General features: G+C 36.1%; 1 protein-coding gene across 2 annotated transcripts in view; it reads left to right on the top strand.

The window, feature by feature from the left end:
• vwa8 (von Willebrand factor A domain containing 8) overlaps window positions 1-26,752 on the top strand; it is a 255,926-nt gene that overhangs the window by 159,449 nt on the left and 69,725 nt on the right. For both annotated transcript variants that reach the window (XM_087266709.1, NM_001128338.2), the window contains 1 exon segment: window positions 26,466-26,574. In XM_087266709.1, coding sequence (XP_087122835.1) covers window positions 26,466-26,574 — 109 coding nt within the window.

Here is a 26,752-nt window from a genome sequence, read left to right as displayed (position 1 = left end):
TGTGTGCGTGTGTTTGTGGGTGTGCGTGTGTTTGTGGGTGTGTGTGTGTTTCTGGGTTTCTGCGTCAGAGGGCGGGGCCTCAGGTTTGAAATCTCCCGGGTTTGCGCGTGCACGTGAATAACTTGGTTTCGTTCGTACGTCATGGCGAAACACCTAATGAGTCGGTATCAAGGCGACTCGTTTGAAGCACTATGAGTCGACTCTTTTATAGATGAATCAACCGTTTTAAACACTGTATTCTTACAGATTTAAGCCTTAGCTGGATACTTCACTTCACTTAGAGCTGTGTTACACACTACATGGAGGGGAATTTTCAAAAACCCATAATATGGGCTCTTTAATACCAAATTTAGCTCACCTGCTATCTGGTGACAGCTGAGATAGTGTAACATTAATGAGTCACTTGACACTGGGGAAGGAAAATGACTAATTGTGCTCAATTCATACATTTTTACTTAGAGGTGTACTCACTTTTGTTGTCAGGGCTTCAACTACTGGCTGTATTTTTAGTTATTTTAAAGGGACAATAAATTGACACTGCTATACAAACTGTACACTGACTACTATTCATTGTGTCAAAGAGTCATTTCTGCAGTGTTGTACTTTAAAAAAAGATATAAATAAATATTAATCTTAAAATGGAGGTAACTAAAATAAAAAGCATGTGACTTGCTTCACTTGCTCTGGTAGGAATCTCTGGAAGCTTTGAGGCTTGTCATTTATTCTTCTCAGTCTAATTTGTAGAAAATGTTAAGGATAATTTTATTATAGATTAGTTCTGTTGACCTTATTCTCCGCAAACGAGTGGGCGCTGCCATCTGAATCTTTTTGGCACAAGACTTCCGGTCTCATTCACTTCCATTCATTTTTAGACATTAAAAACTGCTCGTTTCGCTAACTGATATTTCCTTGTTATATTATTCTACTTGGTCTGTATAGTAATGCAAACATTTGTTTGTAGAGCAAGTAGTTTGACCGTTTTTTGCCGTTTATTATTCTTTGTCATTTCTCCCATAGGCGACTGAAACAGAAGTTCTAAGACAATCGCGAAAACAGACGCACTTCGGCATTTTAGAATAAGGTCAATACTCTGTTGTTGTGAGCATAGATTGTCTGCCAGACGTTCCACTGGTAGCAGCAAGGATATCTCGGCATGGATGAAAGACCACCACCTACAACTTAATCTGGCAAAAACAGAAATACTTGTTTTCCCAGCAACTTTACGCATTCAACAAAATTTCTCCATCCGACTGGGATCATCTATATTTATTCCATCTAATTCATTAAGGAATCTTAAGAGTGATCAGTTTTAAAGACACATTGCTAACACAGCTCGATCATGTTAGCATGTTTCAACATCAGAAAAATCAGACCCTTCCTAAATTATCATGCTGCACAACTTCTAGTCCAAGCTCTTGTCATTTCACAGTAGCTGGACTACTGTAATGCTCTTCTAGCTGGACTCATATCTTGCACCCTTAAACCTCTAGAGATGATTAAAATCGCTTGCTCTCGTTTGGTCTTCAGTGAGACCCATGTGACAACTCTCTTTATCTCTCTGCGTTGGTTACTAGTTGAAGCTTGTATCAAGTTCAAATCTTTGATGTTTGCTTACGGAACAGCCACTGGTTCAGCATCCTCTTACCTTCACTTGCTTCTGAAAGTCTACATCTGTTTCAGAAGCCTTTGGTCGGTAAGTGAGTGCTTCCTCAAGGTAATATCACAGAGGGGCTCTGTACTCACATTAGACACTGTTGTCTTAAATGATTTTCCTCCACTCATCCCCTCGACCCGCACTCACATTGCATTTTTTGCTTCCGAGTCTGAGCACGCTTTTGTCATTGATGATGCGACTGTTCAGAATTGCTTTAGTTATATTGTTTTGTTATATTTTAAGTCATTTGATATGACCAGATTATGAACGGATTCAGATTATGATGCTCAAAAATGTTAATGAAAGTCCTCATGATGCACGTATTAAGAGGTTTGCTGAAGGTGGCAGCTGTCGTGCAATGGGGTGTTTGTATCTTTAATATACTATGACAGTTTGCGTTCATTAAAAAGTAAGAATGATTATTAAATCCATATTAAATATTACCTTAAAAGTGACATCGGGTCGAGCAGGCTCAAGCATGATTTGCAGTCACGTAAAGACGTACCTTGCCAAAGCCCAATCGACACGTGCTCTGGCACACCTTTTCCAACTGGGCCAGGGCTGGCCAACTGAACCATGCCTGGGCCTGATTCTGAGAACTCACACTTGTCAAACGAACTAGGAAATGGGAGTCAAATGTGCCTGGGAGTTTTTCGGATAGCCTAGTGTGAGAACACTTTGAGTCACTTTCCAAAACCTTTTCATTCAAAGTTCCTCACTGGTTGAATGATCTTCCCATTCGCACAAAAAATGTTAGCTCTGTTACTGTCAGCTCTGTTGATGGTTTAAAATGTTTTACAACAATTAGTAACAAAATCAAATGTTTCCTATCACATTTAAACATTTATATAATGGATTCAGTTTACCGTAAATTATCAATTCGTTACATGTCAGTCCAATTTAAGAAAAATGAATGGAAAATTCTTGCAATGAATCATACAGTGTATTCAGAAAGTATTTATAGCTCTTCACTTTTCCCACATTTTTTCTATGTCACAGCCTTATTCCAAAATGGATTAAATTAGTTTATTTCCTCAAAATTCTACACACAATACGCCATAATGACAATGTGAAAAAAGGTTTTTTTAAATCGTTGCAAATTTATTGAAAATAAAAAAAACCTGAAAAATCACATGTACAGAAGTATTCACAGCCTTTGTTCAGTACTTTATGGATGCACCTTTGGCAGCAATTACAGCCTTAAGTCTTTTTGTAAATAGTGCCACAAGCTTGGCACACCTGTCTTTGGGAATTTTTGCCCATTCCTTTTTGCAGTACCTCTCAAGCTCGATCAGGTTGGATGGGAAGCAACAGTGTACAGCCATTTTCAGATCTCTCCTGAGATGATCAATAGGCTTTAGGTCTGGGCTCTCGCTAGGCCACTCAAGGACATTCACCCAGTTGGTGCTTTGGGTCATCGTTCTGCTGGAAGATGAACTGTCGCCCCAGTCTGAGGTCAAGAGCACTCAGAAACAGGTTTGCATTCAGGAGAATTTTGTTTCTTATGGTCCGAGAGTCCTTCAGATGCCTTTTGGCAAATTCTAGGCGGGGAGTGGCTTCCGTCTAGCCACTCTACCATCCAGGCCTGATTGGTGGATTGCTGCCCAGGTGGGTGTTATTCTGTAAGGTTCTCCTCTCTCTAAGCTCAATTTAGCGCTTCACAGAATACTTCTGTACATGTGATTTTTCAGGTTTTTTATTTTTAATAAATATGCAATAATTTCAAAAAATCTTTTGTCATTATGGGATATTTTGTGTAGAATCTTGAGGAAATAAATTAATTTAATCTATTTTGGAATAAGGCTGTAACAAAAAAATGTGGGGAAAAAGTGAAGTGCTATGAATACTTACCAGATGGACTGTATTTTTGCACTTTAAATAAAGTCTAGTCTCCCTTTCCCTTTTACACACACACACACACACACACACACACACACACACACACACACACACACACACACACACACACACACACACACACACACACACACACACAAATATTAATAATTCTTATTGTTTACAAAGATGCAAAGAGATAGTAACATATTAGATAAACATAACATTTCGATTAAATTTTTTTCATAATCTCTGTTTAAATTCATTTTAATGATAAAATCATTTCCCTTTATTTTCATATAAGTTTTAGAGCCCCAATAACTTAAATAAAACCAAATAAACAATGAACCCAATAAAAGTTCAATAATCAACAAACGAACTGTACTTTTTGACAGACTTATGTTTGCTACGACTACATATGAAGTTGAATCCATCAGCATGATCTTTTCACACCTGGTCTACAAAAATCATGTTGCTACAAATAAACTGAGCCTCAGACACTCACTGTCAACAGCGCAATGGGAAACATCTTCCGAAGCTTGTGAAGGAGTCTATTATGACTTCACACGAATCTGTCAATCATCTTGCCCCAATATCTTTCCGTAATTAAACAGCCTGGATTAAAGCGAACGTCTGGTTTGTTTTTTGTCAGACTTATGTCAGAGATTTGGAATTTTGTTTTTAGACCTGTAATGTAGTGTAGTGCCATATACATGTCTGTTATTTCCTGGCAATTAGATTACATGTAGTGCTCAGTATAAATGTGTTCATTAAAGAAATATTTTTTCTGTATTTTTAATTCAGTTTTTTTTTTCTTTCTTAATTTTATTTATGTTTTGAATTTCATATGGGAACTTGATCTTTTCTCGACCCCCAAAGTAATATATATATATATATATATATATATATATATATATATATATATATATATATATATATATATATATATTTTTTTTTTTTTGTTTTTTTTTTTTGCATACAACAGCGCACACATACCTCAAGTCTATTCTTAATTTAATTTTGAAGATCGTCACTCTTAAGACTTTCCTATGTGTATGTGAGTGTCGTAAAGGAGTTAAAGTTTAACCTGCCATAAAATCAATCTGCTGTATGTGAAAGTAATATTCCCGGGGTTCACAATCCAATGAAAAAAATGCCTTTTTTTTGATGTTGTGTTGTCGTTTTTTTTTTTTATTATTATTCTAATGGTTTAATAAAAAGAATTTAAATTTTAGAAATCACCAAGAGACCCCTCATTGTTACGCGAAATAAAAACAAATTTTATTGATAAAAAAATTCACTTCAAATGAGTTGTTGCAAAACAAACTAAATATACAACCTACAAAAAATCAAAATTTTTGTTCAGCCAACTTGATTTTTCATGTTTATTAAAAGTGTATTTTATATTTTCTTTTGCATATTAATTATGTATATTAATTGGGGTGTACAGTAATCTATTTCAGTGGTTCCCAACCTTTTTTTTTTTTGCCTGAGACCCTCTTTTCCCCCAGAAAATATTGTAAGGCCCCCCTCAACATTTAATGATATTATCACTCATATAAGTTTGCAGTAAGGATGATAAAAAATGTTGTTTTCAAACAAACGGTATGCTTATTACTATATCTAGATATGTTTATGCACTAATAAAAGCCTAATGTAAAATATACAGTAATAGCAAAACATCAGTAGGCCATTTGTAACTGAAAAACATAAGCCTTTCGTCTTTAAATTGGCCATATATATCAATTGCCAATTAGTTAGCAAATTTTTTGTTGGTAGCTGTGAGGTTCCTCTTCTTATTTCAGTATTGCTAGTTCTGTGACCTGAAATGTTTAGAGCTTTCTCACCTGGGTCCAGTATGCTTGGGTCATTAGTATTAGCTGCTGAAAGTGAATCAGTGAGCAATATAACGCGATAAACATTTTAAAAGTGCATTTGTAGGTATTATTTAAAGGGCATCCATTTTATCAATTTTTCTAAATTTTCAATTCTTTTGTGTCTCACCTATCAGATTATTTATTATACATTTTAGAATATTGAAATGTTCTGCTTTGAACACAATGTTGCTGTTTTTGTTGCCTGTGCCTTCAATGCTAGTTCTTCCCACCCACCGTTTCCACGTGCCTGTCAGAATCTCTGGTTGCATCATATAAGCAGCACAGTGACAGACATGAAGAGAGCAGATCTCGTGAACATTTGTAAGAAATATTTCAGTAAGATCTTTCCCAATGATTATTTGATGTCTTTGTTGTTGAGTTAATTCAAGCCTTTCTGCAAAGATGAGTCACACAATGTCGTTACAAATTTCAGGCACAAACACACACACACAGCATGCAAATGTGACAGGATACACAGTAATATCCACTGTTGTATGGATATCTGTTGTGTTAATGTAAAAAAAAAAACCCTGATTTAACATCCACAAAGGGGTCGTGTACCTGCACTATAATCAATAAAATTGTGTGATTTATGGGATTCTCGTGAGGAAAAATAAATGCTGCTCTCAGAACCACTCTCCTTCTCAGATGTGGGTTTGCATTGTCAGTGTGTAAATTAACTGTATTTATGCAGGTAATGACCTCCCATTTATAGGCAAACCCTTTCTTTTTTAAACACTCAACACTCCCTCACAGCTAGAATCACCCCTTTTCCAAGCTTTTTCAAATCAGAGATGTGAAGCCTCTTGATCAAGTATTTGGTTAGATTAATTCTGACTTTGTCCTGGGACATATAAGTACTGACTAATTTGTTGTAAAAAACCAATAAACCAGATTTGTTCAAATAAATTTTTTTTATTTGTTTTTATCTGTGAGGGTGTTCTCATTTACAGTATGCTGGCCACAATATCCTGACTCTGTGTGACAGTTGTGACATGAGATTGTGTCATGAGAGGAATGTGTGAGATTGACGTCAGCACTGCTCACTGATCTTGCTCCATACATGTCTGTCCTTCTGTACATCTGGATGTATTTATAAAGTGGTCAGCGCAGCGTCAGTGATGCAAGATTTAGATATGATGTGTGTCGGACGGGAAATGAGCTTGACTCATCTCTTACACACACATTACAAACCATACACTCATAATTAGCAAAACCTTCATGATCTAATATCGTCTCAAACCTAATACCATTACCTAGTACCATGTACTGTTTGAAGTACTGTAAGTTATTAGCAAATAACTAGATTTGCATATAAGAATGGATAAATTTACAGATCCAGATGGGCATTTTAAAACTATCTATCCATCCGTCCGTCCGTCCATCTGTCCGTCTCTTTCTTTCTTTCTTTCTTTCTTTCTTTCTTTCTTTCTTTCTTTCTTTCTTTCTTTCTTTCTTTCTTTCTTTCTTTCTTTCTTTCTTTCCTTCTTTCTTTCTTTCTTTCTTTCTTTCTACCTACCTACCTACCCTACCTACCCACCTACCTGTCTGTCTGTCTGTCCCTCTATCCATCTATTCATCTATTCATCTTTCTTTCTTTCTTTCTTTCTTTCTTTCTTTCTTTCTTTCTACCTACCCACCTACCTGTCTGTCTGTCTGTCTGTCTGTCCGTCTGTCCCTCTATCCATCTATTCATCTATCTATCTATCTTTTTCTAATCTTCTATTGTCTAACTTTGGTGAGCCTGTGTGGATTGAAGCCTCAGTTTCGGGTTCTTAGCTGACAAGAGTGGCACCTAGTGTGGTCTTCTGCTGCTTTAGCCCATCCGTTTCAAGGTTTGACATGTTATGCAGAAATGCTCTTCTGCATACCTTGGTTGTAACGATTGGTTATTTGAGTTACTGTTGCCTTTCTTTCAGCGAAACCAGTCTGGCCATTCTCCTCTGACAAGGCATTTGTTCCCACAGAACTGCCACTCACTGGATATTTTCTCTTCTTCAGTACATTCTCTGTAAACCCTAGAGATAGTTGTGCGTGAAAAATCCCAGTTGATCAGCAGTTTTTGAAATACTCAGACCAGCCCATCTGGCATCAACAACCATGCCACATATAAAGTCACTTAAATCACCTTCCATCCCCATTCTAATGCCTGGTTTAAAATGCAGCAGATTGACTTGACCATGTCTACATGCCTAAATGCATTGAGTTGCTGTCATGTGATTGGCTGATTCGAAATTTGCGTTAACGAGCAGTTGGACAGTTGTACCTGATAAAGTGACTGGTAAGTGTATCCATCTATCTATGCATACATACGTCCATACTATTTGGCCGTTAACATGTGTTGATTTTAGCCTGTCTTTAAATTTTACCCAAAAATGCTAATTCTACACATAAAGCTTAACTGAAAATGAATATTTAATTTAAAATATAGTCTGAAAAGACCAAATTCATGCTTGATTAACTGTAAAAGATTCCAGTGTTAAAGTTTAGAATGTCTGCCTAGTGAGTGAGTGAATAAGTTTAGAAGCATTGAGCACCATGTTAGAAGCATATGAAATGTGTGTGTGCTAATGTGACGGATGACATACATTGTAACAGGAGCTGCTCATGTGATTGCGGGTCACTGGTGCCTCTGTGTCATTTCTGTACCGTCATGTGTCTTCTCCTCTTTTATGTATAGTCTGGAGTTTAAGCCTCTCCGTAAATGGTTGAAGACATTGCACAGCTTTCTTTGCAGTTACTACACATTCTAAGAAACTTCTCTTCTTCCTTTTTTATGATCATGGGGGGTTTTCTCAAAAGGGGTCATGAACTAAAAGATCAGAATTCCCTTGATCTTTTGATATATTATGAAATATCATGTAAGCTTCAGAGCTTAAATGTACCTTGTTAGTCTAAGCTATGTCTATCGCCAAAATGTTGTAGAATGTGCCACTTTATTATATCATTGTGAAGGTAAACTCCTCCTTCATTATTTAGCTCCGCCTACTGATTTGCTTGTGTTAAAAAAAGCAAGATAAACACAGTCTACACACATTGCTCTCCATTTAATTCCAACAGTAGGAAAAAGGGGATGAACCATTTGTTTGAATACATTTCCACACCACATCAGAAAGAACTTGATCTTTTGTTTACTTCATTTTAAATGCAGAATACGATTTTAAAAATAAAGTTGTGATGTGGCCAGGTAAGGTGACCCATACTCTGAATTTGTGCTCTGCAATTTACCCATCGATGTGAACACTTACCGTGAACACAACTAGAGCAGTGGGTAGCTATTACTACATCCCCCAGGAAGCAGTTGGGGGTATTGAGGATAGTAAGAGGGCTGGTTTTTCATTCACACCACCTACAATGCCTGCTGGGATTCAAAACTACAACCTTCCGATCCATACAATGGACGAGAAGCCCACCTCATCGCGCCATGTCTTTACTAAGAGTTTGTTCCTTTGACTGTTCTTTTCTCTCAGCTGCCATCGGGGTACATGTGAGCAACGTAACACATTTACAACCCTATTTACTGTAGTTCAAAACAATATGCCATCACTCAGCCTTTTCAGTCTTCTTTTAGCCCTCAAACAAAAAACAAAAGATAACAGTTTTAAGTATAACGGGGCATAAACATTGCCTACTTGATATGTTTGTGTGAACGAAAGTTGTAGGTGATCCTCTTGACCAATATTCTTGGCTCAAATTGATTATATTGTGAATATTTTGTATTCCGTTTCTTAAATGAGCAGTATCACATGAGTCTCAGTGCGATGTGGCTGTATATCAGCGCTGATGGGAGTTGTGAGGAATATACAGCCACATCGCACTGCTGTGAGTGTGATATTGCGTTTCTACAACAGTTAGATGATATAATCGTGTATATAAAAAAGAAAATGAAACGCGGAGAGTCTCAAAAGCCTTTTGTAAGAGGAATTACTTTCTTCCACCACTCATTCACATCTGCAGCTGACATCAGAACAGCAGAAACCATTGCTACTTCACCAATGTCACTTTAGAGCTAATGTTTAAATGATTGTCTATAGCGTAATGTCTAAAGTGATGACAAAACAGGTGATTTTTCTCACATTTTAAGACTATAAGGCTGATTGGCATGAAATGCCATCAGTCTGCAGAGATTTTACAGTATTTATCTGTTGCAATTGAGAGATCACAATATTACTATGGTATAAATAAAGCACTACAACATACAAAAGAGAGAGATCGACTTTGAGTCATTTACCTGTTTAATAATGATTTGATCAGCTGTAGTTTGAAATTACACTGTTTTTCTCTTAGGGCTTATTGTGCGGTCTTTGTTGTCATCTTGTGGATTAACACCGTCAATTGCCTTTGCTCAAAGACAGGCTAATACACAAGGGTGAGGGGTGAAGAGGCTGGATAAGTGTTGTTCAACACTGCAGTGTTGAAATTAGAGCTGCTGGATTTACAACATGCAAATGCAACTTTTCTCAATATACATGAAAGTTATTGGCTGTTTAACTGAGAGAAGAAGCATGTAAACGTTCTAGTTACCTTCAAACATTGTGGGCTCTATTTTAACGATTTAGGCGCAAAGCGCAGGGTGCAAAAGCATTAAGGGCATATTCGAATCCTCTTTTGCTATTTTAAGGACAGAAAAATATGCTTTGAGCTGCGGCGCATGGTCTAACAGGGCTGAGCTTATTCTCTATAGTTATGGGAGTGTTATGAGAATAAATCAATCAGAGTCTCATCTCCCGTTCACTTTAAGAGTCAGTTGTGTCACCCCATGGCGCATTTGCTATTTAAATGGTGAACTTTGTAAGTGGAAAAACTGAATGCTGCACTAGCAAAAAAAAAAAAAAACAGCTAAACAGAGCATTTACAGTGAGAGGATAAAGACTGAGCCTCCTTCAAAAGGCCTTTACTTTCTATTTCTCTTTTTCCGTTGCATGGAGAAGGAAACGGTGTTGTACACTACATGTCCATGTCCTATGCCCCATATAGTGTCTGTTCCTCAGATTATTTTTAAAATAATTTGTTATTTGACATCAGTGTGTAATAACTTTGGTACTTACTAACCAAAAAGTAGGAAAATAACTAAAACTACGGGTTTTAAGACATTTAAATTTATCTCACAGTCTATGCGTTTTTGTTTTGTTTTTACTGCAAAAATGCTGTGATTTAGAACTTTCCTAATTTTGTCCAGCACGCCTACAATATTACATTTCCCTTAAAACTTACTAAAATGTAAAAAAAAAAAAATAATAATAATAATAAATCTTTAATTCCTACATCAGAGGATTTCTAAAACAATATTTTAGGGGTAACATTTTTTTTGCAATTTCCCTTACAGGGATGTATAAACCATCTAATGTTTGAGCCAACAGTCTCTAAAACGGCAATGCTCGTCTTCAAACAGTTGTATCATGTTATTGATTTTCCTATTCTTCTGATATATTGTTGTGGTATAGCTGCAAGATGTGTAAAGCAGATTTGTAAAACCTCTGAATACTAGTAAAATGTTGCTGATGTCATTAAGGGGTTTGTGGTCCTGGTGGGCCTCCTGTGGTCAGCACTAGTCCAGCGTGTCTGGCTGCATTGTCCCACTCTCTGCGTGGGTCTGCTGGTGAACGCAGTGGCCTCTCAGCAAACAGCCTGGGACATTTCATTTAAGATACAAACTCAAAATATGGGCATTCTTCACATTCCAGCCCGGGCTACTGCTCTGCCCATTGGCCCGCCAGAAGTATGGCACTCATCCAAGACATGGGCCTATACTTCTGTCTGGAGACGAATACACACGGACTGTCAGATCTCGTACTGGACCACACTGGATGGAAATATATTCCTACAGAAACTCAAGAAACTCAAAGCCTTAATACATTTAAGGTGAAGTTCTCTTTTCTTCTTTTCCGAAGCTGAACTATGTTAAGGGAGCTTTAGGTGTATTGTCCTCAGATTTACTCCTCCAGTAACAATGAGTATGTTTACTTGGACACCAATACTCTGAGTATCATACTTTTAGTACGATTTAGACATACTGTGGTTAAGGGTCTATCTTGTAAACAGTGATTTTTGATGACCTTGATTAGACTAAAGTTAAACTCAAACTAGGGATGCTCCGATCGATTGGCAGGAGATCACGGGAAAAAGGAGTCAGGAAACTGGCAAATGTTTAAACGTTAATAAGTAAATAAAAACAAAACAAACCTTAATGAGACTGAAGTTATAATCAAACTAGGTGTGCTCTGATCGATCGGCCGGAAATAACGGGAAGAAGGAATCAGAAAACTGGCAAATGTTTAAACGTTAATAAATAAAAACAAAACAAGCCTTGATAAGACTAAAGTTATAATGAAACTCAGGGCCCTATTATACACCCGGCGCTGTGTGGCGCAAGGCTCGGCGCAATAGTCTTTTGGTAGTTTCAGCTTGGCACAAGAGTCGTTTTGAGGCGTTGCGCTACGCTGTTTAAATAGAAAATGCATTAGCGCTCATTTGTGCGCCCATAGGCGTTCTGGTAAAAAGGAAGGCGTTCTGAGGCGGACCGCTGGTGCGTTGCTATTTTGAGAAACTTTAATAGATTTTTCATTAGACCAAAACTAACCCTGTCTAAACTCCGGCGCAGAGTTGCTCCTCGCTTACACACTGCTTGATACGCGCAATAGAGCAATAGGCAAATATCTTTACATATGAAAAAAAATTAATATTAAGGATATATATAGGATATAATAAGAATAGATATAGAATATAAATATAAAGGATTAAAATATTACAAAACATGTTATTTTCTAGCCTACATAAATATGAAAAATCACTGCTTTTATGTCTTCTTCATCTCGGGAGGCTTTTTCAGTTCATTCATAACAATTTGCTTTTGTGTAATGTTATTATTATTAGCAGTATTATTTATTATATCCATATTTATATTTGTTTTATTAAAAACAAGCTTAGATTTGCCCACCTGTCAGGTTTTAGACCATATGGGGCACAGCATGTGTTTTAGGATATAACTCAGGTTTTTGAACACACTTCGTTATTATTGTTCATTTATTCGTTTGCTGGAAATTAGAACTGAATTTAGAAATAGTTTTGAAACGAATATTTGCGCTCAACAAACAAAATTATTTATTTATAGACTAATTGATGTCTGTGCGTAAAGGTTTCCCTATCCAAGAGCGAATGTGAAAGTAGATCCATTATCTCTCCTTTTCACGCAGTAGATGCTCTGTTTAACAATTTTCTGTTAAAAAACTGTTAACTGTTTGCTAGTGATATGCTAATTTTTTTCCACATAGACTTACTTTGCGTCCTGTAAATAGCGAATGTGCTTATGGCGCGACGCATGCTGGCTCTTAAAGGGAATGGGAGATGAGACTCTAATTGGTTTATTCTCAAAACACACCTATAACTCATTAAGAAAATAAACTCAACCATTTTAGACCATGCGCCATGGCGCAAAGCAAGTGTTCCCGTCCTTAAATTAGCAAAAATGCATTCTGACACACCCTGAAAGCGTTTGCGCCCTGCGCTTTGCGCTCTGCGCATGGACCGTCAAAATAGAGTGCCTAGAATGCTCCAATCGATCGGCTGGAGATCAGTATCGGCCAATAATCAAATAATGACTCGTTAGGTACTTGCCAATCTGGCCATACTTATGAACCAATCCTAAGTGTTTGTTTATGAGTTAACAATGAGAGGAAGATGCATGTGTACACCTGGGTTATACAGATAGCAGCACTATCTGTAACAAAATCAAACCTTGAAGAGACTAAAGTTATAATCAAACTAGGGATGCTCCATTCGATCGCTTAGAGATCTCTGGAAAAAGGAATTGGGCAACTGGCAAATGTTTAAATGATAATAAATAAATAAAACCAAAACAAAATCTTAATGAGACCAAAGTTATAATGAAACTAGGAATGCTCTGATCGATTGATAATCGGCTAATAATCACATTTAATAACTCGATTAGTACTCGCCAATCTTTTGAATCGATCCCAAGTGTTTGTTTATGAGTTTACAATGTGAGGAAGATGCACATGTACACCTGGGTTATACAGATAGCAGCACTATCTGTAACAAAAACAAACCTTAATGAGACTAAATTTATAATCAAACTAGAGATCACGTGTAAAAGGAGTCAGGAAACTGGCCAACGTTTAAACGTTAATAAATAAATAAAACCAAAACAAACCTTAATGATACCAAAGTTATAATCAAACTAGGGATGTTTAGGTCATCAGGCCAGAGATCGGTATTGGCCGATAATCACATTTAATGACTCGATCGGTTTTCGCCAATCTTATGAACTGATCGCAAGTGTATGTTTATGAGTTTACAAGGAGTGGAAGATAAACGTGTGCACCTTAGTTATAAAGATAGCAGCACTACAACATGTGAGGAGGTAAATGATGTGTGCACTTGTGAGCGATTGATATGCATGCGTCACAGCAGCTTAAATGTATACAGATGTGGTGTAACCTCACCAGTGATGGTCTCTTTGTTGCCACTATTGTATATCCAGTGTTTTGAGCTGCTGTGACGCGAGCGGAGCAATCAGATTAATGCACCTGTCAACATTGAGAAGTGAAAAGAAGGGATATACCCACCACAACAACCCTTCCCCCTAAACAAATGCCAAAATTACCAAATATGTTAATCTGGAGCTGTTTTATTGTAAATAAACATGTAAATGGTCAGCATTGTTTTATTATTTTTAACAAAATAGTATACATTAGCAGCAAATAAATTAGCAAACAGTTTAGTTGACTGTTCAGCTGACAGTCACAAACCGATGTATGACGCATAGTAGGGGTAACGACACCTGTAAAGGAATCGCACTGCTTTTTATATTTATTTCAAAGTGTTTTCATGCCTAAATAAAACAAAGGCATAGAACAGATTCACATTTAAGAGCAAGGGGCGTCCCCTGGTGGTTCAGCGGTATGGGTTTGCCTATATTATTGCCACTCTTCATAGAAAGGTTGTAAACACGGGATGATAGCGGGAAAAACGAGATGGGTTTACAGGTACAGTATGGCCTCATCTTGTGTCTAACTGTACCGACCTCTCCCGGTAGCTTCGCGAGTCTCCCGCATATTATCTGTTTAAGGTGCTTCTGTCTACAATAAATGGTTATAAGAGATGTGTTTAGGATTATATGAAGTTATAATGATGTATAGGATTATTTGCTGCATCCTTAGTTTATTCTCTTAGGTAAGGAGAGATCTACTCCTAAGTATCCTACTTAGAGGGAAAATGCAATGGCAAAGTTCCATGAAGCTTGAAGCATCAGAATCATTACTCTGTATCGGCCAATCACCATGACAAGGAAATGGAACTCGATATCGGCTGCAAAAATTCTGATCGGAGCATCCCTTAGTCAAACTAATCAGGAATTGAATTAAGACGTGGAGTATGCCTATTTTAGTTGCATTATTGAAGTTCAGTACCGACATGTAAACACTGAAATCAAACTATTATCGTTTTAGTAGTACATTTTTTAACATTTTGCAACAGGATACACAAACACCACACACTGCTTTAATACCGACTGCAGACGTCTTTGGGTAAATGGGAGCTGAATGAAGTGAGGAGCTAATTAGAAATGCTGGACTCTGCAGTTCTCATCTCATATCAGGTCAGTTTTACGCTATGCTGAATCATACTCATTACTCGTTTTTGATTGCAGAAATGATTTCAGCAAAAACAGTTACATATGGTGAATTAAACTGCGGACACTGAATGCTAAGAATGAAACGTGAAAGTTAAGTCTATTAAGGTAAAGTTGGTTTTATATTCACAAATTTATTCAGTGACAACTTGTTACAAACTACCTATATTGTTTACCGCTGCACTTTGAATATTCGGTCTGAAATAACCTGCAAGTGTGACTTGAAAACAACATTAAAACAGTTTATTTGACTGTGAACATGTTGTACTTTGATAGTCATTGGCTGCTAATAAGATTTCGGTATTTAGAGTTTGCAAATAATACTTTATTGAAATTATATTGTTAAGGAGAAAGTCCGAATGTGTGAATATAAAACCGACTTTACCTCGTTCGCATAATTAAGGTAAAGTTGGTTTTATATTCACACGTGCAGTTCGCTGTCAGAATGTAGTCGTTTTGCGTGTTGGTGATTAATTACCCTTTACTTGTATAACATTAACTCCGTCTTCTTTCCTTGTCTTTGGCTAAGCAGAATCTCGGTTTTTAGCTCTATATAGTGTTGAATCTGGTCATCATGGAGCATTATTTCTTGCACATGACCACACAGAACATCATTGTTGGCATCCAAAAACTTGCAGACCTTTAACTTATTTCTTGTAAAATCACTTTGAGCTTCAATGAGATTGTATATTTGGGGCTGGATGCTTGGTCATTTCGTCTTATCCAATATCCATTGGGTGGTTGCTATCGCAAATGGACCTGTCAGTTGAACGCCACTCACTTTAACTTAATTTTGCTGAATCACTGTGCTTATCACTGGGCGACGAGCTGTTATAATATGCTGAAAGCATTATGTAAATAATATATATAATGCGTAATCAATATATCTTATTTGTAAGACAACAACAAACTCTGCACCGCATGTAATGTCATTCCCTCGCTGTAAATGCTGGGGCTCCCGTTTTTTTCTGCCACCTCCCTGCGCGCGCATCCTGAATGTTTACAAACATGGTAATTGGTCTATAGCAGAAACTATTAGCGGTTTTAAAACCTTGACTTTTCCAAGCCGCGGTATACCTTGAAAACAGTTATCGTCCAATGCTTAGTTTGCGCACAGTTGAACTTGACACAAAATAAATAAAACACCCAAAATCACAAGGTGCGATGACTAAAACGATCGGTTGTTGCGTAAAACACTAGAAAAAACTAGCGCTAGTTATGATGTAATTGTGTTAATCAAACTGTGTACTATAACCTGGTCATCTCCCATCTTCATCTGTAGTCACGTCTCCTTTTATTCTTCCGCTGCTCCTGTGGGACTCGAGACAAGTAGCACACATGTGTCTCTCATCACCGCTCACGTCACTGGCCTCATTCTAAGTACTATTTTTGCTTAGTCATGTTAACACTTTCTTTTATGATCATAGTGAGCACAGTAATTGTCCTACATGACATTTGACAAGAAGCCTAATTTAGAGTCTTGTCCCACATTTACAGTCCTACTTAGCAATGATGACCCATTTACTAGTGATGTGATGTACATACAGTACCATAATCGGAATATAAAATTTTACCATAAAAAGCACACTGCTGCACACAATCTGCACATCAAATTATATTGAAATAATGTAACAATGTAATTGCATTGTTATATAAAAAATATTATATCTATGTGAACTGAAGAACTAACTAGATGCTACATATATGCACTAAAAATCATCAAATAGACAGAATGAGAAACAGTTCTTATTTTTTTCCTTTGCTCTCAGATATTAAAATGTGACTAGAGTCCAAGTGCTTTGTGAGGTTTTTGCAGTTTGTATTTAACTGTAAGGGTATGTGCACTTGTGGCATATCACTATGTTTAATCATTAACTGCGCTGTGAAAGACTGGCTATTGTTCATATAGCTCATAAGGTAAAACTAACACTGACCTAGTGTCAGCACTGGCAGATTTAACAAGACTACACGGCTGTGACTGAGATGAGTATTTTCATAGACTAGTTTTTCTTTTAATTTGGAGTTTTAAAGAAAGTGTGAAATAGCTTGTCTGTCTATAATAAAAGTAGATATCCACATGAAAGTTTTAATAAAGGTATAAACACATGAAATGATGTTTGTTTGCTGAAAGTCATACTAAAATATGCTGTATTTGTATTGTGAAAACTATAAGGCTTTTGTACAAGTTGAATATACAGTATACAGTATACAAGGAAAAAATTTAAATTGTGTGAATTTTTTCTGTCTGTCTGTCTGTCTGTCTGTCTGTCTGTCTTTCTGTCCGTCTGTCTGTCTTTCTATCTATCTATCTATCTATCTATCTATCTATCTATCTATCTATCTATCTATCTATCTATCTATCTATCTATCTATCTATCTATCTATCTATCTATCTATCTATCTATCTATCTATCTATCTATCTATGTCTGTCTGTCTGTCATTTGTCTGTCTGTCTGACTGTATCTATCTATAACTGTCTATCTTGTTTGTCTGTCATTGATCTTTCTGTCATTTTCCATTTAATATATGTCTGTCTGTACAGTACAGGGTTCACACAGTCATGGAAAAACTGGAAAAGTCATGGAATTTTGACATGGCGTTTCCTAGGCCTGGAAAAGTTTTGGAAAAACAGAAAAACCCACAAGGTTTTGGAAAAGTCATGGAAATTACATTTACATTTGGTCAGTTAGCAGACATTTTGTACAAAGAGACTTAAGGCTCGTACACACCGCGACGCTTTTCATTTGCGTTTATCGTCAACATTTTTCAAGACGTTTTTCCGGATTCAAACCCAAGGGATTTTAACTGGCGTAGAGCAGAAGAGTGTGCAAAATCACTCTTTGACGTTAGATGGCGCTACACAACTTTAGCTACAGACACCCACTTATAACACAGAAGAAGAAAACAAAGTTGATACACTTGTTATGGATGGTTCAAGCAAAGAGCTTGAAATCCCCAAGAGGCGACACTCAATAGAACGTTCCTTTGCAACAGCAGCGCCCAGCAACAGCCCCGGATTCCGCCATTTTGGAGTGGAAGCAAAAGCTATCGGCCGTCCATTGAATCTTATTGCTATCGCGATGGCAAGCAGCTGCCTGTTTTTTTATTTATTTATTTAAAAAGCACATTAAAGCTGAGATACCACCTGGAAGACAATAACACACTTACTATCACAATCATCAGCACTTTTAATAGTTTACTTTACAGACTTATAATATGCTGTTGTTCTATTGGAATTTTCATTCCAAAATGGCCGCCGTGCCCTCTAGTGGCTTTTTCCTATCCACCTACCTATCTGTCTCCTCTGCAATTTCAGTGGTGTGTTGTGATGTACTTGTCTCATCTTTCTGCAGTTAGGGTTAGATGCCATGTCTCTTTCTTACAAATTTACACACACAAATCTCCATGTCATAAACAGAACTGTCACTGATCTTCTTAGAGATGAGAAGTTGCATTTTTGCTTGCCATACTGTCCCCTTGGCACCCTTCCTTCAGACTAAACAAGGGAAAAACATCAAATCTCAGAATACATTGCTCTGGCTGTGTTTATAAAGCATAAGGCATCCAAAATGGTTCATTTATTAAACAGGTAACTGTCGCCCTAGTCTTAAAATGCATTCAAAGTGGTATGTTTGTGCACTGTCACTGTGTCATTGCCAAACATAATTAATCTCAAAGTCATGTTCATCATCTGTATGCCATCTCTCTCCCTAATACACATTCAGACACACCATCTCTCTAGCACACTATGTAATGAAATGTTGAAAGTGCATAACCTCATATCAGGTTGAGCCATATGTGTGTGTAGGAGTCAAAGGTGGCTTGAGAATAATCTCACAGTGACAGAAAGACTACAGTTTCTTAACTTCCTGTATTAAAAGGGTAGTCATGCACGCAAACACTGACTCAGATGTCTAGTAGCACCAGATTAGTTTGAACTGATGTTTTGTCTTTAAATTCTTAAGACTGGAGGAGTTGTCTTATGTTGAAGAAAATCCAGAATTGAAGATGCTGAGTCTCCCGATCTTTATCATTGGGCTCTTGTTATCTCTGCTCTATTTAAAAGGAAAAGCTAAAAAGAAAAAGAAAAAATCTACTAATTAGCAAGAATGTTTTTTTTTTCCTTCAGTAGAAAACAATGAAGATAATTTATAATATAGTCATGCTCCTTTTATGATTTGCTGTCTGCAAAGATGTACAAAAATCACAGAAATCATCTTTAAAAGAATTGTAATAATATTTCATACATCTGATTAGTGTGGGTAGACTGACGAAATCATGTCCACCATACAAAAATAGTCCCAATCAAATCAAAGTTTGCAATGTTTCCTTTGTTAGCACACATATTTAGTCTTAAGGTGACCATTTTATACTGCTCTGGAAGGTCAGTCCTTCTATGTTTGAAGGCTTGGGTGAAATATGCTTAGCCACGCCCCTACAACAATTAGTTTGCTGCAAGTAAAAAATGCGGAGGAGCACAAAAATAAACCCCACCTCCTAACTCAGTATTCCATTTCAGCTGGAATAATTATAATAAAATAAAATGAATTTCAAATGCACTTGCCAGGTACTTAGAAATACATTTATATGCTTCTTTTATATGGGTTTGGGAGATTTGTATTATAATTACTATTATTATTATTATTATTATTATTATTATTATTATTATTATTATTATTATTATTTCAAATAGACAGATCTTTTAACATTTAATAATAAAACAATAAAGAAAAAAATAAAAAGCAAGATGCTTTACTGTGTGATAGAATGCAGTGTGACAATTCTAAAAAAAATAAATAAATGGTGTTCCGCTGAACATAAGACAGACTTCATCTTTGAAATGTATACCCTACCAGTCAAAAGTTTGGGGTCATTTATTATTATTTTTTTTTATTCTGATCATAAAAGGTGCCATTTATTAAATGTAAAAAAATATTTAAATTGTTAAATACTTATTCATTACTTTATTTAGGTTATTTTAAAAAAACATTTAAAAATCCTACTGACCCCAAACCTTTGACAGGTAGTGTATATGAGCAATTTCACACTGTTAGCAGTGCGATATGGCTGTATATCGGTACTGGAAGGAGGCGTGCGTAGGCTCGGGGCTGCAGGCTGAGTGTTTTAGTGTCCCACCAGTGATGATATGCAGCCATATTGCACTGCTATTCATGTGATAATTCGCTGATACAACAGTTCTACAGGGTAATCGTATATATAAAAAATGAAATCAAACACGGAGAAAAAAATCTCAAAAATCATTTGCTTGTAGAAGTACTTTCTTCAGCCATTCATTGACATCTGCAGCTGATGTCAGAACAGCAGAAACCATTGCTAATTAACAAACGTGACTTTAGAATTAATAATTGAATGATTATCTTGCATAATATCTAAAGTAATGAAAAAGTTTTTTAAGATTATACGGCTAAACAGCATGAAATGCCATCAATCTAAAGAGATTTCCAAATACTTTTTTGTTGCAGTCGGGATAGCACAATATCACAAAGCAAACACTACCAAATTACCATGATATAAACACAGCACTACAACATACAAAAGAGAGAGATCGACTTAGAATGTCATTACCTGTTTTATAATGATTTGTTCAGCTGTAGTTTGAAATTTACGCTGAGTTTTTCCCCCTAAGGGCTTAACATGCGGCCTCTGCCGCTATCATGTGCCGGAACTTCAACCGGCTTTGCTCTGCTCAGAAACAGCCTATTGGCCGCCGATGCGATGAATCTCCGAAATTAAAAATATTTAAAATAGGCACTATCCTTAAAAATAAGCTGCATAATTGCAATCTAAACAACTACAATCTCGACAAAAAAGCCTCAGAAGTACATTATGTTGTCCAACAGCTGCAATATTTGTCAAACTAGTGAGTTTATTGATCTGCCGTCACTCTATGCGAGTAACAAGGTTGAAGAGGCCGTATGAGTGCTGGGATTGCAGAGTATTGCACGGCCATCAGCCAATCAGATTTGAGAACCAGACAGGACTGTTGTAAAAACTACAGTATTTATACTATACTATATAAACTTAGGCTGAAATTATTCATACCCCATGGGTTTGACGCATTATTATTATTATTACTCCTTTTATAAATTATACAATACATATTAAACATATTTAAAGGTTAATTCATACAATGTCAAAGCTTTCACCCTGCATGGCTGAAATCACTAACTTCAACACAAAGGGCAGATCTTTCCTCATGCTTTACCCACACGCTCTGTTTATTCCGACTGTTCCTTTCAGTATATGACTTGGCAAAAACATTGTGCTCACATTCTACTTGTGTACTTTCTTTTGTGTGCAGTTGAAAACGGGAAGTGTCATAAAAAGCTCTGGGACTTTTAGTACAGTGACCTTTCACAACCTTTCCTAGTCATAACATGCAGGATCATTGCATAATGAGAATTGCCCTTTATATTAATAGGAGAGGAGCGTTCTGGAACACTAAGCGTCTGTTCTCTCACAGTCCAACATTAAAAGTCCAGCTGTGCTGCTTTTTTCTACCAAAGACGCAATCACACTTCAAAGTGTTACTCACAGCAAGTATGAAGACTTCATAGGAAGTTCTAGCAGTTACCATCAGACTGTATTTTGCGCTCCGCTAGAAGTGTGTGGGGGTCATGAGAAAGGCACAACCCTCGGGATGGGTGCGTGGGTATTAAAGAGAGGCCCAGTGCTTTAAGATATTAATGGGCTGTGTGAAGGAAGATGAGAGGAGGGAGAGAAAACCACTAAAGAGATTAGGACACATCTGCACACACAGCCGTTATAAAAATTAACCTTAGTTTTACTGCAAAAAAAAAAAAAAAAAGACAGTAGCCGCAAATGAACTTTGTTTTGCTACACCAACTAGAGATGCACAGAATTTTGGAAAATAATTAGCTGGTGTAGTACTTGTTGCACCCAGAGGAAACCCACGCCAACATGAGGAGAACATGCAAATTCCACACAGAAATGCCAAATGAACTAACTGGGGCTCGAACCAGTGACCTTTTTCCTGTGAGGCAACAGCGATACCCACTGCACCACCATGGTGCCCCTTATTGATAAGTGGGACCTATAATAATTCCTAATGTTATGCATAATGTATGTTTATAGATTTTTGTTCTCTTTTATCTTCTATTTATTTATGACCCCAATTTGTGTACCTCCTGCATAATATTATAGTAATTAAAAATAAATGTTAATAATAATAATATTTATAAGAGCAGCGCAAAAGCAGTGTGCTATGTGGTTGTTTTTGGTTTGTGTTTTCTTTTTTGCTTTATAATTTAGGTTGAGTTATTGCATTTGAAAAGGTATAAAAAATACTTCATAATATTTAATAAAATAATAAAGAAAATAATAATAATAATAAGCTGAAAATAGCATAAAGAAAGAAAAAAAAATAAACGTTATTCTGCACTCACCACAATGTTTAGCACTCTGGTTTCTCTTCCATACTGCAAATCTGCTCAAACAACTCACTGCCAGCATCTTTCTATTAGGATTGGGCGATTAATCAAAAAGTAATCGAAATCGACATTCAGAACCTCTAATCTATCTAATTTTTATGGGACAATTTTTTTCAATGACTTTCCCTGCGTGTCACGTAACCCCACTCTGTGAAGGCTGTGGTTAATTTCTACTTCTTTGGCCACTTTGCAACCACATCTGATATCTTGTCAAGTAGGACAATGGACTCATTCTTGATCATTACTTTGCCAGTGATGCTTTTAGACGGTTTATAAAACTTTTCAATGAACAACAAGTGATTAGTGATAAGGGCAAAATTAAATAAATAAATAAATAAAATAATCGTTCATTAATTGTAATCAAGTTAAAATGTTCAATTAATCGAGATTTTGGTTTTAGGCCAAATCGCCCAGCCCTAATTTCTATGTAGTATTAGTAATTGTTTGCTGTCTGGGCAAAGCTGGTAAAATGAAGCCTCTTAACTTCATTTATCTTCTAGTTTTTTATTTAAATCCATATAATTTAAGTTTTTGAGTTAAACTTTTTAAAGTCATCAAATAAAAAAAAAATTATTATTATTATTTAATAAATTAATAAATACTTATTACAAAGCATTTTCAGTTTCAATTTTCAGCCAAGTCCATTTAGAGTTTTCCATTTTGGACAAGAATTGTAATTTCGGTGCATCCCTAACAAACTAACCATTGTATAACCGTGGTATTTGTAGTAAAAATCTCATTTTAATATGCCAAATGACATTACTACACTTTTACAATCAAGTAGTTGGAAACATCTTTAGGGGGAATTCATTTTGCTTCCTCAACACCTTTGGGTCGCCATTGGTCTGTGGAGATTATGCAATCAGTGCATGTGTTCTTTAACTCCACCTCTTTTGATTTCATCTCACCAAATCTTTTGTTATTCTATGTAGGTCAGACAAAGAACAGCATCCAAAACAACAAATCCACATGAACACTGGAAAGTGGAGTAACAAGAGTTGGTACAGATATATCCGCACCTGTATGATCGTTCGCAAAGAAGTTTTAAAGTCTTGGAGGGGTCACACACCAGACAAGAAAAATGCATCTTTTTTTATGAGTTTGCGCACATCAGTGGTGTCATAAAATTAGAAAGCAATGTAAAGATGTGGTGTGCCATGGTGGCACTTCCAATGGAGAAGGCTTTTTTGCCAGATGTTTATGAAACTGTTCTTCTCTCTTATTCGATATTGTTGTAGAGAGTACATGTGAGCAGCATTACACATTTACAAGTCTGCCCACTGCAGTGCTGAAGTGTTAGTGTTCGAAAACTCTATACCATCACTCACCCTTTTCTTTTTGCCCTCAAACTAAGAATGAAAAAGAACTTAATTTGAAGTATCCTGGTGTGTTTTGTAATACTGCCTGTTTTGATTTCTTCCACCTGATTTGCTTCTCATTCCATGGGGGTTAGACAGAGAACAACATCCAATACAACAGCAACATTAGCCACATGAATACACTGAAGAGTGGAGTAACAGGGCTGGTACAGATGTGTCCATACCTGTACGATCGCTCACGGAGAGATTTTAAAGACTCAGAGAGTGTCACACAGTGTTGGTGGTAATGCATTACAAGTAACGCAAGTTACATAATGATAATACTAGTAATGCATTACTTTTTAAAATGAAGTACTAATATTTGAGTTACTTTTTTAAAAATGTTATGCAAGTTAAAATAAAAAAATCCTGAATTATAATGAACATAGTCGCATTAAATCCCATGCTCAATGAGAGAATGCAGAACAGACAGAAAGGAAGATGGCAGAGCCTTACATTTCTGCGATGGAAATATTCTCATCATTTTAAACGCATGGAAGAAAAGGAAAAGAGGATTATCTGAATGGGCAGTGATTTTACTTTTTAATCCAACAAAAAGTGCAAAAGTAGCAAACCTATTTTAAACTTTCTTTAATCCAAAGCATGTATAGCGTAGGTCAGAAAGTTCTCAAAAGATATGATAACGTTTTTTTAAAGGAAAATGAAGGTTATACAGTGTGATGTTAATTGCAGAGCTCTTCTGTTTAAAAAAAAAAAAGACGAACCACCCAGGTTAGAAAAAGTAACTCAAAACTAACATCATGCATTACTTACTATAAAAAGTAACTAAATATTGCAACTAGTTACTTTTTTGTGGAGTAATTCGACTCAATATTTTAATGCATTGCTTCTAAAGTAACTTTCCCCAACACTGGGTCACACATCAGAAGGGAAGTAGCACCGTATCGTGACAAATCTTTTTTTATGACTTTGGAAACACTGGCGGTGCCATTCAAATAGAAAACAATGTGAAAATGTGGTGTGCCACTTCTCATGGACAAGGCTGTTTGCCAGACACTATAAAACTTTTTAAAATTGTACAACTATTGTTGTTTTTAAAGGTACAGCAGCATTGCACATTTCTCAACCCCGCCAACTGCAGCATGCAGGTTCGAGAAACAGTTAGAAAACAGTTTTACCATCACTCAACCTTTTCAAACTACTTATTACCCTCAAAAAAAGAAAGAAAAAGAACTCCATTTGAAGTAAACTGGGGCCTTAATTAAACTGTGGCTAATGTTAATAACAAAGATTTTGACTGAAAATCTTGATGTCTTGTGATGCACCACAAATCTGCGAGTCTCCATAAATAAACCACAAAACAAGGCCTTGTTTGAAAATAATGATTTCTCGAGCGAAAATTGTTCATTTATTTAGCTATTTTGTGCACTGACTGTACAAAAAAATTTGACTTCCACACAATTGATTTGTGTTGGGCCAACATGAAGGAATTAAGTTAACTTATTAGCTTTTACAAATGTAAGTGGATTGAACATGAAACAATTAAGTTGTCCCAACAAATTGTGTTGTTGCAGCTCATTTTAAATATGTAGTTGGAACAAGCAGCAGAAATCTTTTTTTTGTGTTGCTAAGATATTTTCTTTCCATCTTTCTGGATTTCTGTCATATTGAATGTTTATCTGTCAATCAACTTGTCATTGTTAGCATCAGCATTCAGTTTGCAAAAGTGATCCATTGCTTCCTGCACTTAAAATTTCAGAATTGATTGATTTATGGCATATTCAATAGTCAGATTAAGTACAAGCTTTCATTGTATATGCAGCACTTCTTTTGTAATGTTTTGGTAAACTGTGATGGATACATAATTATATCTTGAATGTCAATTTGGTTTGTAAGTCAAAAAAATATGGTACACAAAATCAGTTAATTGGGCCTTAGCAGTCATGGATGAAAAAAGCTAATAAAGTTCTTGAGTAAAGAAACACAGAAACATAACAAAATATTACTCCAATGAAAAATTGAGCAAAGTACACGTTTTGTGTGCTTAATAAAAGTAAAAATAGACTTGTTGACTTTGCAAGAGTACTACTTACCAAAGCATATGATAAACCAGTAACCCGTTAATCTAGTGAATCATTAAATAGGGACTGGATTATTTGAATCAGATGATTGGCTCACTGCAATTTGTGAAACAATTTAGCAGGTTAATTATTAATAGAATCAGCTCATTCGTGAATTGAACATCACTAACATGATTTCTTCAGTTTAAAATGAGAAGGAGTGATTTTTTTAAAATGCGAAGTAAAAGGTATGACATTATGCTCAAAATAAATGTATTTAAGAAAAAAAATAGTTTAAGTACTTAAAATACTTCACCTCTGGGTACAGTACATTACTGTAGTCAGTATTTAAAAGTGGATCAATACCTTTCATTAAAGTTTCAAACTTTTCGACACCACCTGTTGTATTTTTTTTTTACTTTTTTGATCCACTTCAAATGTTGACGACTGTATACTGTATTTGTTTTCAGTTATATAACCCTTTCACTGATTCTGTGCCCCACATGGCAGTTTTTTCCACTTGTTTAACCACAAAGTGAATGTTCAATTTAAATTTCAACAGAGACCTAGTTTTGAAAGCCTCTTCTTTCCTCTCAGATCACCATTGAGAGAGACAGTGGCCTCGATGTCAGCTCACCCAAACATGGAAAGATTGACGCCAAAAATGCCCCTCATGTAGGGGGAAACCAGTGGGCTGGAGGCACAGGTACAGTAAATCACATCACATGGCATCATGTGCATCCCAAAGTTGGTTACCAAAACTCCAAATGTCAAAATAATTAAATACATAAATACATATAGATTTACATTTTTTTTATTTTTTTTTATTTTTCTGTGGTACACTTTTGAGTTTGCAAATAATGTCATATTTATGTAGAACATTG

Source organism: Danio rerio, chromosome 9 (assembly GCF_052040795.2).
Source record: "Danio rerio strain M-AB ecotype USA chromosome 9, GRCz13ab, whole genome shotgun sequence".
NCBI classification, from domain to species: Eukaryota; Metazoa; Chordata; class Actinopteri; order Cypriniformes; family Danionidae; genus Danio; species Danio rerio.
Note: the sequence above shows the minus strand (reverse complement) of the source record. Positions and strands in the feature narration are given on the sequence as shown.